The 14,686-nt window shown below is 55.8% G+C and overlaps 1 protein-coding gene across 1 annotated transcript; it reads left to right on the forward strand.

Moving 5' to 3' along the window:
• The first annotated feature begins 52 nt into the window (after positions 1–52).
• APEX1 (apurinic/apyrimidinic endodeoxyribonuclease 1) lies at positions 53–11,048 on the forward strand. The gene is made up of 4 exons (XM_088537881.1): positions 53–143; positions 2,207–2,373; positions 4,194–4,386; positions 10,534–11,048. The coding sequence occupies exons 1-4, from the start codon at positions 53–55 to the stop codon at positions 11,046–11,048; spliced, it is 966 nt and encodes a 321-aa protein (XP_088394007.1).
• Positions 11,049–14,686: the final 3,638 nt, after the last annotated feature.

The following is a 14,686-nucleotide window of genomic DNA, read 5'->3' on the forward strand; positions in this document are numbered from 1 at the left end:
GGGCGGCGCGGCGGAAGGGGCGGGGCGGCGCGGCGGAAGGGGCGGGGCAGCCATGCCGAAGCGCGGCAGGAAGGAGGCGGCGGGCGGCGGCGGCGGCGACGGGGCCGCCGCGGCGGAACCGGAAGCGGAAGAGGCGCCGGCCGGTGGGGACCGGAAACGGGCCTGGGGGGGGGGGCGCGCTAGGGCAGCGTGTGGGGCTCTATGGCCGTCGGGGGGGGGGGGGGCACGTGGTCCTCCGTGGGCCCCTATGGGGTCTATGGGGCTCTATGGGGCTGGAGGGACCCATATATGGGGCTCTATGGGGTTCTATGGGGCTGGATTGACCCATATATGGGGCTCTATGAGTCCTTATGGGGTCTATGGGGCTCTATGGGGCTGGATTGACCCATATATGGGGCTCTATGAGTCCCTATGGGGTCTATGGGGCTGTATAGAGCAATAGGTGGGTCCCTATGGCTCCCTATGGGGCTCTATGGGTCCCTATGAGGATCTATGGGGCTCTATGGCCCCATATAGGGGACTCTATGGGGCTCTACGGGTCCCTATGAGGATCTATGGGGCTCTATGGGTCCCTATATGGGACTCTATGGGGCTCTACGGGTCCCTAGGGGGTCTGTGGAGCTGTATAGACCTATGTATGGGGCTCTATGAGGCTCTATGGGGCTGTATGGACCCATATATGGGGCTCGATGGGCCTTTATGGGCCCCTATGGGGCTTTATGGACCAATATATGGGCCCCTATGGGGCTGTATGGCCCAATATATGGGGCTCTTTGGATCCTATGGGGCTTTATTGGACACCTATATGGGGCTCTATGGGTCCCTATGGGGCTGTATGGCCCCATGCATGGGACTCCATGGGTCCCTGTGCGTCTATGGGTCTATATGGGTACGTACAGCCTAATATATGGGTTTCTATGGGGCTCTGTGGACCCATATATGGGTCCCTATGGGGCTCTATGGGTCCCTATGGGGCTCTATGGACCATTATATGGGTCCCTGTGGGGCTATATGGGGCTCTTTGGGGCTCCATGAGGCTCCATGGACCAATATATGGGTCCCTATGGGGTGTATGGGTCCCTATGGGGCTCTGTGGACCAATATATAGATCCCTATGGGGCCTATGGGGCCCTATGGACCAATCTATGGGTCCCAGTGGTCCCTATGGGGCTCTATGGGACTCTATGGACCAATATATGGGTCCCTATGGAGCTCTATGAACCAATATATGGGTCCCTATGGTCCCTACGGGGCTCCATGAGCCTCTGTGGACCAATATATGGGTCCCAATGGGTCCCTATGGGGCTCTATGGGTCCTTATGGGTCCCTATGGACCAATATATGGGTCCCTATGGGGCTCCATGGGCCAATCTATAGGTCCCAATGGGTCCCTATGGGGCTCTATGGGTCCCAATGGGCCTCCATGGACCAATCTATGGGTCCCTAGGGTCCCTATGGGTCCTTATGGGTCCCTATGGACCAATATATGGGTCCCTATGGGGCTCCATGGGCCTCTGTGGACGAATATATGGGTCCCTATGGTCCCTATGGGGCTCCATGGGCCAATCTATAGGTCCCAATGGGTCCCTATGGGGCTCTATGGGTCCCAATGGGCCTCCATGGGCCAATCTATGGGTCCCTGTGGGTCCCTGTGGGTCCCAATGGGGCTCTATGGGTCCCTATGGGTCCCTATGGGTCCCTATGGGTCTCTATGGGTCTCCATGGGTCCCTATGGGTCCCTATGGGTCCCTATGGGTCTCTATGGGTCTCCATGGGTCTCCATGGGTCCCCATGGGTCCCTATGGGTCCCTATGGGTCCCTATGGGTCTCTATGGGTCTCTATGGGTCTCTCTATGGGTCTCTCCATGGGTCCCTATGGGTCCCTATGGGTCCCTATGGGTCCCAATGGGTCTCTATGGGTCCCTATGGGTCCCTATGGGTCCCTGTGGGGCTCTATGGGTCCCTATGGGTCCCTATGGGTCTCTATGGGTCCCTATGGGTCCCTATGGGTCCCTATGGTCCCTATGGGTCCCTATGGGTCCCCATGGGTCTCTATGGGTCCCTATGGGTCCCTATGGTCCCTATGGGTCCCTATGGGTCCCCATGGGTCTCTATGGGTCCCTATGGGTCCCTATGGTCTCTATGGGTCCCAATGGGTCCCTATGTCTCCGCGCGCCCCCCCAACCCCCTCCTTTCTCCCCCCCAGGCCCCGCCCGCAAGAAGCCCCCCCCCGCGCCCCTCCCCCCGCCGGGGGGGGCCTACGAGGACCCCCCGGAGCGGCTGGAGGCCCCGGGCGGGGGGCGCTGCAGCCTCCGCGTGGCCTCGTGGAACGTGGACGGGCTGCGCGCGTGGGTGCGCAAGGACGCGCTCAAGGTGAGGGGGGACCCGGGGGCCGGGGGGGGGGCCCTGGTGACCGGGAGGGGGGCCCCGGCGTCCGGGAGGGGGCCCCGGCGTCCGGGAGCCGCGTTTTGCCCGTTGCCAAATAGTGAGCCATTGGGAGCCCCATAGGGAGCCCCTTGCCAAATAGTGAGCCATGGGGGGTAGACCGGGGCTGGGAAGGGGTCCTGGGGTCTGGGAGCTGTGTTTTCCCCCCTGCCAAATAGGGAGCCATTGGGAGCCCCATAGAGACCCCCTTGCCAAATAGTGAGCCATGGGGCTGGGAGGGGTCCCTGGTGTCCGGGAGAGGCGTTTTCCCCCTTGCCAAATAGGGAGCCATTGGGAGCCCCATAGGGAGCACCTTGCCAAATAGTGAGCCATGGGGTGGACTGGGGGCTGGGAAGGGGCCCTGGTGTCTCGGAGCCCCCTGCCAAATAGGGAGCCATTGGGAGCCCCATAGGGAGCCCCTGCCAAATAGGGAGCCATAGGGTGGGTGCGCAAGGACGCGCTCAAGGTGAGGGGGGGCCCCGGCGGCCGGGAGGGGGGCCCCGGCGTCCGGGAGCCGCGTTTCGCCCGTTGCCAAATAGTGAGCCATTGGGAGCCCCATAGGGAGCCCCTGCCAAATAGGGAGCCATAGGGAGCCCCATAGGGAGCCCCTGCCAAATAGGGAGCCATTGGGAGCCCCATAGGGAGCCCCTGCCAAATAGGGAGCCATTGGGATCCCCATAGGGAGCCCCCTGCCAAATAGGGAGCCATTGGGAGCCCCATAGGGAGCCCCTGCCAAATAGGGAGCCATTGGGAGCCCCATAGGGAGCCCCTGCCAAATAGGGAGCCATTGGGATCCCCATAGGGAGCCCCTGCCAAATAGGGAGCCATAGGGTGGGTGCGCAAGGACGCGCTCAAGGTGAGGGGGGGCCCCGGGGGCCGGGAGGGGGGCCCCGGTGACCGGGAGGGGGCCCCGGCGTCCGGGAGCCACGTTTTGCCCGTTGCCAAATAGTGAGCCATTGGGAGCCCCATAGGGAGCCCCTTGCCAAATAGGGAGCCGTGGGGGGCAGACCGGGGCTGGGAAGCGGTCCTGGGGTCTGGGAGCCACATGTTCCCCCCTGCCAAATAGGGAGCCATTGGGAGCCCCATAGAGACCCCCTTGCCAAATAGTGAGCCATGGGGCGGCCCGGGGCTGGGAGGGGTCCCTGGTGTCCGGGAGAGGCGTTTTCCCCCCTGCCAAATAGGGAGCCATTGGGAGCCCCATAGGGAGCCCCTGCCAAATAGGGAGCCATTGGGAGCCCCATAGGGAGCACCTTGCCAAATAGTGAGCCGTGGGGCTGGGAGGGGTCCCTGGTGTCTGGGAGGGGGGCCCCGGTGACCGGGAGCCGCGTTTTGCCCGTTGCCCCATAGGGAGCCATGGGGAGCCCCATAGGGAGCCCCCTGCCAAATAGGGAGCCATTGGGATCCCCCATAGGGACCCACTTGCCAAATAGGGAGCCATTGGGATCCCCATAGGGAGCCCCTGCCAAATAGGGAGCCATTGGGATCCCCATAGGGAGCCCCTGCCAAATAGGGAGCCATTGGGAGCCCCCATAGGGAGCCCCCTGCCACATAGTGATCCATTGCCATATAGTGAGCTATTGGGTTCCCCATAAGGTCTCCCCTGCCACATAGTGATCCATTGGGTTCCCCATAGGGCCCCCCTGCCACATAGTGATCCATGGGGTTCCCCATAGGGCTCCCCCTGCCACATAGTGATCCATTCCCACATAGTGATCCAATGGGGCCTCCATTGCGGCCATGTTCCCCCTGACGCCCGTCCCGTCCCGCAGTGGGTGCAGGAGGAGGCCCCGGACGTGCTGTGCCTGCAGGAGACCAAGTGCGCCGAGGCGGCGGTGCCGGCGGCCGTGCGGGCCCTGCCGGGCCTCCCGCACCAGTTCTGGGCCAGCGCCGAGGGCCGCGGCGGCTACAGCGGCGTGGGGCTGCTGGCGCGCGCGGAGCCGCTGCGCGTGGCCTACGGCATCGGTGAGCGCCAAAACGCGGCTTTTCTGCACCAAAACGCGGCTTTTCTGCACCAAAAACCCGCTTTTCTGCACCAAAATGGGGCCTTTGGGCTCAAAATGGCGCTTTGGGGGTCAAATAGCGCCTTGGGGCTCAAAATGGCACCTTGGGGCTCAAAATGGCGGTTTTCTGCCACGTGGGGCTGCTGGCGCGCGCGGAGCCGCTGCGCGTGGCCTACGGCATCGGTGAGCGCCAAAACCCCGCGGGTCTGCGCCAAAACGCGGCTTTTCTGCACCAAAAACGCGCTTTTCTGCACCAAAATGGGGCCTTTGGGCTCAAAATGGCGCTTTGGGGGTCAAAATGGCGCTTTGGGGGTCAAAATGGCGCCTTTGGCTCAAAATGGCGCCTTGGGGCTCAAAATGGCACTTTTGGGCTCAAAATGGCACCTTTGGGCTCAAAATGGCGGTTTTCTGCCACGTGGGGCTGCTGGCGCGCGCGGAGCCGCTGCGCGTGGCCTACGGCATCGGTGAGCGCCAAAACGCGGCTTTTCTGCGCCAAAACGCGGCTTTTCTGCACCAAAACGCGGCTTTTCTGCACCAAAACGTGGCTTTGCTGCTCCAAAATGGCACCTTGGGGCTCAAAATGGCACCTTGGGGCTCAAAATGGCGCCTTTGGGCTCAAAATGGCGCCTTGGGGCTCAAAGTGGCGCTTTTGGGCTCAAAATGGCCCCTTGGGGCTCAAAATGGCGCTTCGCTACTCAAAATGGCGCCTTTGGGCTCAAAATGGCACTTTAGGATCAAAATGGCGCCTTGGGCTCAAAATGGCGCCTTGCTGCTCAAAATGGCGCCTTTGGGCTCAAAATGGCGCTTTGGGGCTCAAAATGGCGCTTTGGGGCTCAAAATGGCGGTTTTCTGCCACGTGGGGCTGCTGGCGCGCGCGGAGCCGCTGCGCGTGGCCTACGGCATCGGTGAGCGCCAAAACGCGGCTTTTCTGCACCAAAACGCGGCTTTTCTGCACCAAAACGCGGCTTTTCTGCACCAAAATGGGGCCTTTGGGCTCAAAATGGCGCCTTTGGGCTCAAAATGGCACCTTTGGGCTCAAAATGGCGTCTTGCTGCTCAAAATGGCGCCTTGGGGCTCAAAATGGCACTTTTGGGCTCAAAATGGCACCTGGGCTCAAATGCGCTTGGGGCTCAAAATGGCGGTTTTCTGCCACGTGGGGCTGGCTGGCGCGCGCGGAGCCGCTGCGCGTGGCCTACGGCATCGGTGAGCGCCAAAACGCGGCTTTTCTGCGCCAAAACGCGCTTTTCTGCACCAAAATGCGGCTTTGCTGCTCCAAAATGGCGCCTTTGGGCTCAAAATGGCGCTTTTGGGCTCAAAATGGCGCCTTGGGGCTCAAAATGGCACCTTGGGGCTCAAAATGGCGCTTTTCTGCTCAAAATGCCGCTTTTGTCCTCCAAAATGTGCCTTTTCTGCTCCAAAATGGGGCTTTGCTGCCCCAAAATGTGGCTTTTCTCCCCAAAACGGCGCTTTTCTACTCCAGAATGCCCTTTTTCTGCTCCAAAACGGCGCTTTTCTGCTCCAGAATTCCACTTTGCTGCTCAGAATGGAGCTTTTCTGCTCCAAAATGCCGCTTCTTTGAGCCAAAATGCCTCTTTTCTCTCCCAAAATGGCACTTTTCTGCTCCAAATGCTGCTTTTCTGTCCCAAAATGCCATTTTCCTTCTCAAAATGCCCCTTTTCTGTTCCAAAATGCTGCTTTTCTGCTCCAAAATGCCGCTGTCCTGTTCCAAATTGCCACTTTTCTGCTCAAAATGTCACTTTTCTGCTCAAATATGCCGCTTTTTTGCTCAAAATGCCGCTTTTGTGCCCCAAAATGCCGCTTCTCTGCGCAAAATGCTGCTTTTCTGCCCCAAAATGCTCCTTTTCTCCTCCAAAATGCCACTTTCTGCTCCAAAATGCAGCTTTTTTGTTCCAAAATGCAGCTTATCTGTCCCAAAACACCACTTGACTGCGTGAAAATGCCAATTTTGTGCCCCAAATGCCGCTTTTCTCCTCCAAATTGGCACTTTTCTGCTCAAAATGCCACTTTTTTTGCACAAAAATGCTGCTTTTCTTCCCCAAAATGTCGCTCAGCTACACGAAAACGTCGCTTTTCTGCCCCAAAACTCCGCTCGGCTGTGCCAAAATGCCACTTTATGCTCCAAAATGCTGCTTTTCTGCTCAAAATGCCACTTTTCTGCACAAAACTGCCCTTTTCTGTTCAAAATGCTGCTTTTCACCTCAAAATGCCACTTTTCTCCTGCAAAATGCCCTTTTTCTCTCTCAGAAAGGCCGCCTTTCTCGCTCCAAAATGCCCCTTTTTCACTCAAAATGCGACTTTTCTCGCCCCAAAGTGCCTCTTTTCGCTCACAAATTCCCCTTTTTTGCTCAAAAATGCCGTTTTTCACTGCAAAATGCCACTTTTTCGCTCAAAAATGCCCCCTTTTCAGTCAGAAATGCCATTTTCTCACTTCGAAGTGCCGCTTTTCACTCAAAAATGCCCCTTTTTCACTCCAAACACCGCTTTTTCACTCAAAAATGCCACTTTTTCACTCAAGAATTCCACTTTTCTTGCTCCAAAGTGCCACTTTTTTGCTCAAAAATGCCATTATTTCGCTCAATACCCCATTTTCACTCAAAAATGCCACTTTTCTCACTGCAAAGTGCCATTTTTCACTCAAAAATGCCCCTTTTCCCCTCCAAAACGCCACTTTTCACTCAAAAATGCCATTTTCCACTTAAAAATGCCACTTTTTCTCTCAAGAATGCCACTTTTCCCACTCTAAAGTACCACTTTTCACTCAAGAAAACCCCATTTTCATTCAAAAATGCCACTTTGCTCACTCAAGTGCCACTTTTCACTCAAAAATGCCCCTTTTTCGCTCCAAAACGCCACTTTTTCATTCCAAATTGCCATTTTTTCGCTCCCAAACGCCTCTTTTTCACTCAAAAATGCCCTATTTTCACTGAAGAATACCCCATTTTCACTCAAAAATGCAACTTTTTCACTAAAAAATGCCATTTTTTCATTCAAAAATGACCTTTTGTCACTCCAAAGTGCCACTTTTCACTCAGAAATGCGATTTTTGCACTCGAGAATACCCTATTTTCACTCAAAAATGACACTTTTCTCCCTCCAAAGTGCCGCTTTTCACTCAAAAATGCCACTTTTTCACTCGGAGGGGCCACTTTTCACTCCAAAATGCCACTTTTTCCCTCAAAAATGCCACTTTTTCACTCCAAAGTGCCACTTTTCACTCAAAAATGCCCCTTTTTCACTCCAAAACACCCCCTTTTCAATCAAAAATGCCAGATTGCTCACTCAAGTGCCACTTTTCACTCAAAACTGCCCTTTTTTCACTCAAAAATGCCCTTTTTTCACTAAAGAATACCCCCTTTCACTCAAAAATGACACTTTTCTCACTCCAAAGTGCCACTTTTCACTCCAAAATGCCATATTTTTTGCTCCTAAGTGCCACTTTTTCACTTCCAAATGCCAATTTTTCACTCCAAAAGGCGCTATTTCCGCCCCAAAATGCCACTTTTTTCTCCCAAAGGCACTTTCCATGCTCCAAAATGCCACTTTTTCACTCCAAAATGCCCCTTTTTCGCTCCAAAACGCCCCATTTTCGCTCCAAAACGCCCCATTTTCGCTCCAAAACGCGCTGTTCCCGCCCCAAAATGCCGCTTTCTGTCCCCAAAACGCCCCATTTTCGCTCCAAAATGGCACCTTGTGGCCCCCAAATCTCTCTTTTCTGCCCCAAAACGCTCCCTCTGTGCCCCGTTGAGCCCTGCGTTGCCCCAAAACGCCCTTTTCTGCCCCAAATGCTCCCCCCAAACCTCCATCTCCTCCATCTCCTCCATCTCCTCCATCTTCTCTCCCCCATCTCCTCCTCCATCTTCTCCATCTCCTCCATCTCCCCATCTTCTCCTCCATCTCCTCCCCCATCTCCTGCATCTTCTTCTCCATTTTCTCCTCCATCCCCTCCATCTTCTTCTCCATCTCCTCCATCTTCTCTCCTTCATCTCCCCCATCTCCTCCATCCCCTCCATCTTCTCCATCTCCTCCATCCCCTCTCCTCCATCTCCTCCATCTTCTCCTCCATCTCCTCCATCTTTTCTCTTTCATCTCCTCCATCTCCTCCATCTCCTCCTCCATCTCCTCCTCCATCTCCTCCTCCATCTCCTCCTCCATCTCCTCCATCTCCTCCATCTCCTCCTCCATCTCCTCCATCTCCTCCTCCATCTCCTCCATCTTCTCCATCTCCTCCATCTCCTCCTCCATCTCCTCCTCCATCTCCTCCATCTCCTCCTCCATCTCCTCCTCCATCTCCTCCATCTCCTCCTCCATCTCCTCCATCTTCTCTCCTTCATCTCCCCCATCTCCTCCATCCCCTCCATCTTCTCCATCTCCTCCATCCCCTCTCCTCCATCTCCTCCATCTTCTCCTCCATCTCCTCCATCTTTTCTCTTTCATCTCCTCCATCTCCTCCATCTCCTCCTCCATCTCCTCCTCCATCTCCTCCTCCATCTCCTCCTCCATCTCCTCCATCTCCTCCTCCATCTCCTCCATCTCCTCCTCCATCTCCTCCATCTTCTCCATCTCCTCCATCTCCTCCTCCATCTCCTCCTCCATCTCCTCCATCTCCTCCTCCATCTCCTCCTCCATCTCCTCCATCTCCTCCTCCATCTCCTCCATCTCCTCCTCCATCTCCTCCATCTCCTCCATCTTCTCCATCTCCTTCATCTCCTTCTCCATCTCCTCCATCTTCTGTCCTCCATCCCCTCCATCTTCTCCATCTCTTCCATCTCCCCCATCATCTCCTCCATCTCCTCTTCCATCTCCTCCATCTTCTCCATTTTCTCCTCCATCTCTTCCATCTTCTCTCCTCCATCTTCTCCATCTCCTCTTCCATCTCCTCCATCTTCTCCATCTCCCCCATCTTCTCCATTTTCTCCCCCATCTCCTCCATCTTCTCCTCCATCCCCTCCATCTTCTCCATCTCCTCCATCTTCTCCTCCATCCCCTCCATCTTCTCCATCTCCTCCATCTCCTCCATCTTCTCCATCCCCTCCATCTTCTCCTCCATCCCCTCCATCTTCTCTATCTCCTCCATCTTCAACTCCATCTCCTCCATCTCCTCTTCCATCTCCCCCATCTTCTCCTCCATCTCCTCTTCCATCTCCCCCATCTTCTCCTCCATCTCCTCCATCTTCTTCTCTATGTTCTCCTCCATCTTCTTCTCCATCTCCTCCATCCCCTCTCCTCCATCTCCTCCATCTTCTCCTCAATCTCCTCCATCTTTTCTCTTTCATCTCCTCCATCTTCTTCTCCATTTTCTCCCCCATCTCCTCCATCCCCTCCATCTCCCCCATCTTCTCCTCCACCTTCTCCATTTTCTCCTCCATCTCCTCCATCTTCTCCATCTCCTCCATCTCCTTCTCTATCTCCTCCATCTTCTGTCCTTCATCCCCTCCATCTTCTCCATCTCTTCCATCTCCCCCATCATCTCCTCCATCTCCTCCATCTTCTCCATTTTCTCCTCCATCTCTTCCATCTTTTCTCCTCCATCTTCTCCATCTCCTCCATCTTCTCCATCTCCCCCATCTTCTCCATTTTCTCCCCCATCTCCTCCATCTTCTCCTCCATCCCCTCCATCTTCTCCATCTCCTCCATCTTCTCCTCCATCTCCTCCATCTTCTCTTCCATCTCCCCCATCTTCTCCTCCATCTCCTCCATCTTCTTCTCTATCTTCTCCTCCATCTCCTCCATCTCCCCCCCCATCTCCTCCATCTTCTCCATCTCCTCCATCTTCTCTCCTCCATCTTTTCCCCCATCTCCTCCATCTCCTCTTCCATCTCCCCCATCTCCTCCTCCATCTCCTCCATCTTCTTCTCTATCTTCTCCTCCATCTCCTCCATCTTCTCCATCTCCTCCATCTCCCCCCCATCTCCTCCATCTTCTCCATCTCCTCCATCATCTTCTCCATCTCCTCCATCTTCTCCTCCATCTCCTCCATCTTTTCCCCCATCCCCTCCATCTTTTCCCCCATCTCCTCCATCTTCTCGTCCATCTCCCCCATCTCCTCCTCCATCTCCTCCATCTCCTCTCCGCCACGTCCTCCCCGCAGGCGACCCCGAGCACGACGCCGAGGGCCGCGTGGTCACCGCCGAGTTCCCCTCCCTCTACGTGGTGGCCGCCTACGTCCCCAACGCCGGCCGCGGCCTCCGCCGCCTCGACTACCGCCAGCGCTGGGACGCCGCCTTCCGCGCCTACCTCACCCGCCTGGACGCCCTCAAGCCCGTGGTCCTCGCGGGGGACCTCAACGTGGCCCACACCGAGCTGGACCTGCGCCACCCCAAGTCCAACCGCCGCTCGGCCGGCTTCACCGACGAGGAGCGTCAGGGCTTCAGCGACCTCCTGGCCGCCGGCTTCGTGGACTCCTTCCGCGTCCTCTACCCGGAGGTCCCCAACGCCTTCACGTTCTGGACCTACCTGGGCGGCGCGCGCGGGCGCAACGCCGGCTGGCGCCTCGACTACTTCGTGCTGTCGCGGCGCCTCCGCGGGGCCCTCTGCGACAGCAAGATCCGCCAGGGGGTGCTGGGCAGCGACCACTGTCCCATCAGCCTCCTGCTGGCCCTATAGGTCTCCTGGATCCTCCGTGGTTGGGTTCTGATCTTCTCCATTGGGTTCTGGTGGCCCCATGATCCTCCTCTTGGCCCTATAGATCTCCTAGATCCTCCTTGGTTGGGTTCTGATCTTCTCCATGGGGTTCTGGTGGCCCCATGATCCTCCTCTTGGCCCTGTAGATCTCCTAGATCCTCCTTGGTTGGGTTCTGATCTTCTCCATTGGGTTCTGGTGGCCCCATGATGCTGTGGTTGACCCTATAGGTCTTCTACATCCTCCTTAGTTGGGTTCTGATCTTCTCCATAGGGTTCTGGTGGCCCCATGATCCTCCTCTTGATCCTACAGATCTCCTAGATCCTCCTTAGTTGGGTTCTGATCTTCTCCATACAGTTCTGGTGGCCCCGTGATGCTCCTCTTGGCCCTATAGATCTCCTAGATCCTCCTTAGTTGGGTTCTGATCTTCTCCATGGGGTTCTGGTGGCCCCGTGATGCTCCTCTAGATCCTATAGATCTCCTACATCCTCCTTAGTTGGGTTTCTGTTGGGTTCTCATCTTCTCCATAGGGTTCTGGTGGCCCCGTGATACTCCTCTTGGCCCTATAGATCTCCTAGATCCTCCTTGGTTGGGTTCTGATCTTCTCCATTAGGTTCTGGTGGCCCCGTGATCCTCCTCTTGGCCCTATAGATCTCCTAGATCCTCCTTGGTTGGGTTCTGATCTTCTCCATAGGGTTCTGGTGGCCCCGTGATGCTCCTCTAGATCCTATAGATCTCCTACATCCTCCTTGGTTGGGTTTCTGTTGGGTTCTGATCTTCTCCATTGGGTTCTGGTGGCCCCATGATCCTCCTCTTGGCCCTATAGATCTCCTAGATCTCCTCCTTGGTTGGGTTTCTGGTGGGTTCTGATCTTCTCCATTGGGTTCTGGTGGCCCCATCATCCTCCTCTTGGCCCTATAGATCTCCTAGATCCTCCTTGGTTGGGTTTCTGGTGGGTTCTGATCTTCTCCATTGGGTTCTGGTGCCCCATGATCCTCCTCTTGACACTATAGATCTCCTAGATCCTCCTTGGTTGGGTTCTGATCTTCTCCATGGGGTTCTGGTGGCCCCGGATCCTCCTCTTGGCCCTAGAGATCTCCTAGATCCTCCTTGGTTGGCTTCTGATCTTCTCCATTGGGTTCTGGTGGCCCCATCATCCTCCTCTTGATCCTACAGATCTCCTAGATCCTCCTTGGTTGGGTTTCTGGTGGGTTTCGGGCTTCTCCATTGGGTTCTGGTGGCCCCATGATGCTGTGGTTGACGCTATAGGTCTCCTAGATCCTCCTTAGTTGGGTTCTGATCTTCTCCATGGGGTTCTGGTGGCCCCGTGATGCTCCTCTTGGCCCTATAGATCTCCTACATCCTCCTTGGTTGGGTTCTGATCTTCTCCATGGGGTTCTGGTGGCCCCATCATCCTCCTCTTGATCCTACAGATCTCCTAGATCCTCCTTGGTTGGGTTCTGATCTTCTCCATTGGGTTCTGGTGGCCCCATGATCCTCCTCTTGGCCCTAGAGATCTCCTAGATCCTCCTTGGTTGGGTTCTGATCTTCTCCATTAGGTTCTGGTGGCCCCATGATCCTCCTCTTGGCCCTAGAGATCTCCTAGATCCTCCTTGGTTGGGTTCTGATCTTCTCCATTGGGTTCTGGTGGCCCCATGATGCTGTGGTTGACCCTATAGGTCTTCTACATCCTCCTTAGTTGGGTTCTGATCTTCTCCATGGGGTTCTGGTGGCCCCGTGATGCTCCTCTAGATCCTATAGATCTCCTACATCCTCCTTAGTTGGGTTTCTGTTGGGTTCTGATCTTCTCCATAGGGTTCTGGTGGCCCCATCATCCTCCTCTAGATCCTATAGATCTCCTAGATCCTCCTTGGTTGGGTTTCTGTTGGGTTCTGATCTTCTCCATAGGGTTCTGGTAGCCCCGTGATGCTCCTCTTGACCCTATAGATCTCCTAGATCCTCCTTGGTTGGGTTCTGATCTTCTCCATGGGGTTCTGGTGGCCCCATGATGCTCCTCTTGACCCTATAGATCTCCTAGATCCTCCTTGGTTGGGTTTCTGGTGGGTTCTGATCTTCTCCATTGGGTATAGGTGGCCTCATGATGCTCCTCTTGACACTATAGACCTCCTAGATCCTCCTTAGTTGGGTTTCTGTTGGGTTTGGGGCTTCTCCATAGGGTTCTGGTGGCCCCATGATGCTCTGGTTGACCCTATAGATCCTCTACGTCCTCCTTAGTTTAGGTCTCTATGGAGTTTGGATCTTCTCCATAGGGTTCTGGTGGCCCCATGATGCTCTGGTTGACCCTATAGATCTTCTACATCCTCCCTAGTTGGGTTTCTGCTGGGTTTGGGGCTTCTCCATTGGGTTGAAGTAGCCCCATAAGTCTCTTCTTGACCCTATAGATCTCCTAAGTCTTCTTTCAATGGGTCTCTATGGGGTTCTGATCTTCTCCATAGGCTTTAGGTGGTCCCATGATGCTCCTCTTGACACTATAGATCTTCTACGTCGTCTTCCAATGGGTCTCTATAGGCTTTGGGTCTTCTCCATAGGGTTCTGGTGGCCCCATGACGCTCCTCTTGACCCTATAGATCCTCCAAGTCTTCTTTCAATGGGTTTCTATGGGGTTGGGGTCTTCTCCATAGGGTTTAGGTGCCCCATAAGTCTCTTCTTGACCCTATAGATCTTCTGCGTCCCCCTTAGTTGGGTCCCTATGGGGCTCTGGTCGTCTCCATAGGGTTGAGGTGCCGCCCTCCCCTCTCCTGACCCTATAGGCCCTATAGGTGCTCGCGGCTCCCATGATGCCCTGGGACCCCCCTTATGGCGCCCTATGGCCCCCGCACCCACTTGGGGGGCAGATACGGCCCCGGGGGACCCCCTGGTGCATCCATAGGGCCCTATAGACCCCCCCCCAGGGCCTATAGATCCTATAGACCCCCCCACCCATATAGGCTCCCCATAGCTCCTATAGGCTCCCCATAGCTCCTATAGGCTCCCCATGGCCCCTATAGGCTCCCCATGGCCCCTATAGCCCCCTCCAGCCCCATAGGCTCCCCATAGCCCCTCCCCAAGCCCTATAGGCTCCCCGTGACCCCTATAGCGCCCCACAAGTCCTATAGGCTCCCCAGGGCCCCTATAGCGCCCCCCAGCCCTATAGGCTCCCTATAGCCCCCCCCCCAAGTCCTATAGGCTCCCCACGGCCCCTATAGCCCCCCTGAGCCCTATAGGCTCCCCAGGGCCCCTATAGCTCCTATAGGTCCCCTATAAGGCAATAAAGGGCCTCCAAGATGGCGGCTCCCGGGTCTTTATTTGCAGTGCGTTAAGGAGGTTAATTTACATACGTGCGGGGGGCGGGGCCAAGGGCATGCTGGGAAAGGGGGGGCGGGGCGGAGCGTGTTGGACCCCCCGTGTCCCCTATAGCTCCCCTATGGGTCCTATACATTCCTATACAACCTCTATACGTCCCTATATGTTCTCTATAGGTCCCTGTGGGTCCCTATATGACCCATATATGTTCCCTATAGGCCCCTATATGTCCCCTATGGGTTCTATACATTATCTATATGTCCCCTATAGGGACCTATATGTCTCCTATGGGTTCGATACGTTCCTATACATCCTCTAT

The sequence above is a fragment of the Tinamus guttatus genome, unplaced genomic scaffold (genome assembly GCF_059628265.1).
Source record: "Tinamus guttatus ecotype Peru unplaced genomic scaffold, ASM5962826v1 Tinamus_guttatus_pri_ptg000876l, whole genome shotgun sequence".
Taxonomy (NCBI): Eukaryota; Metazoa; Chordata; class Aves; order Tinamiformes; family Tinamidae; genus Tinamus; species Tinamus guttatus.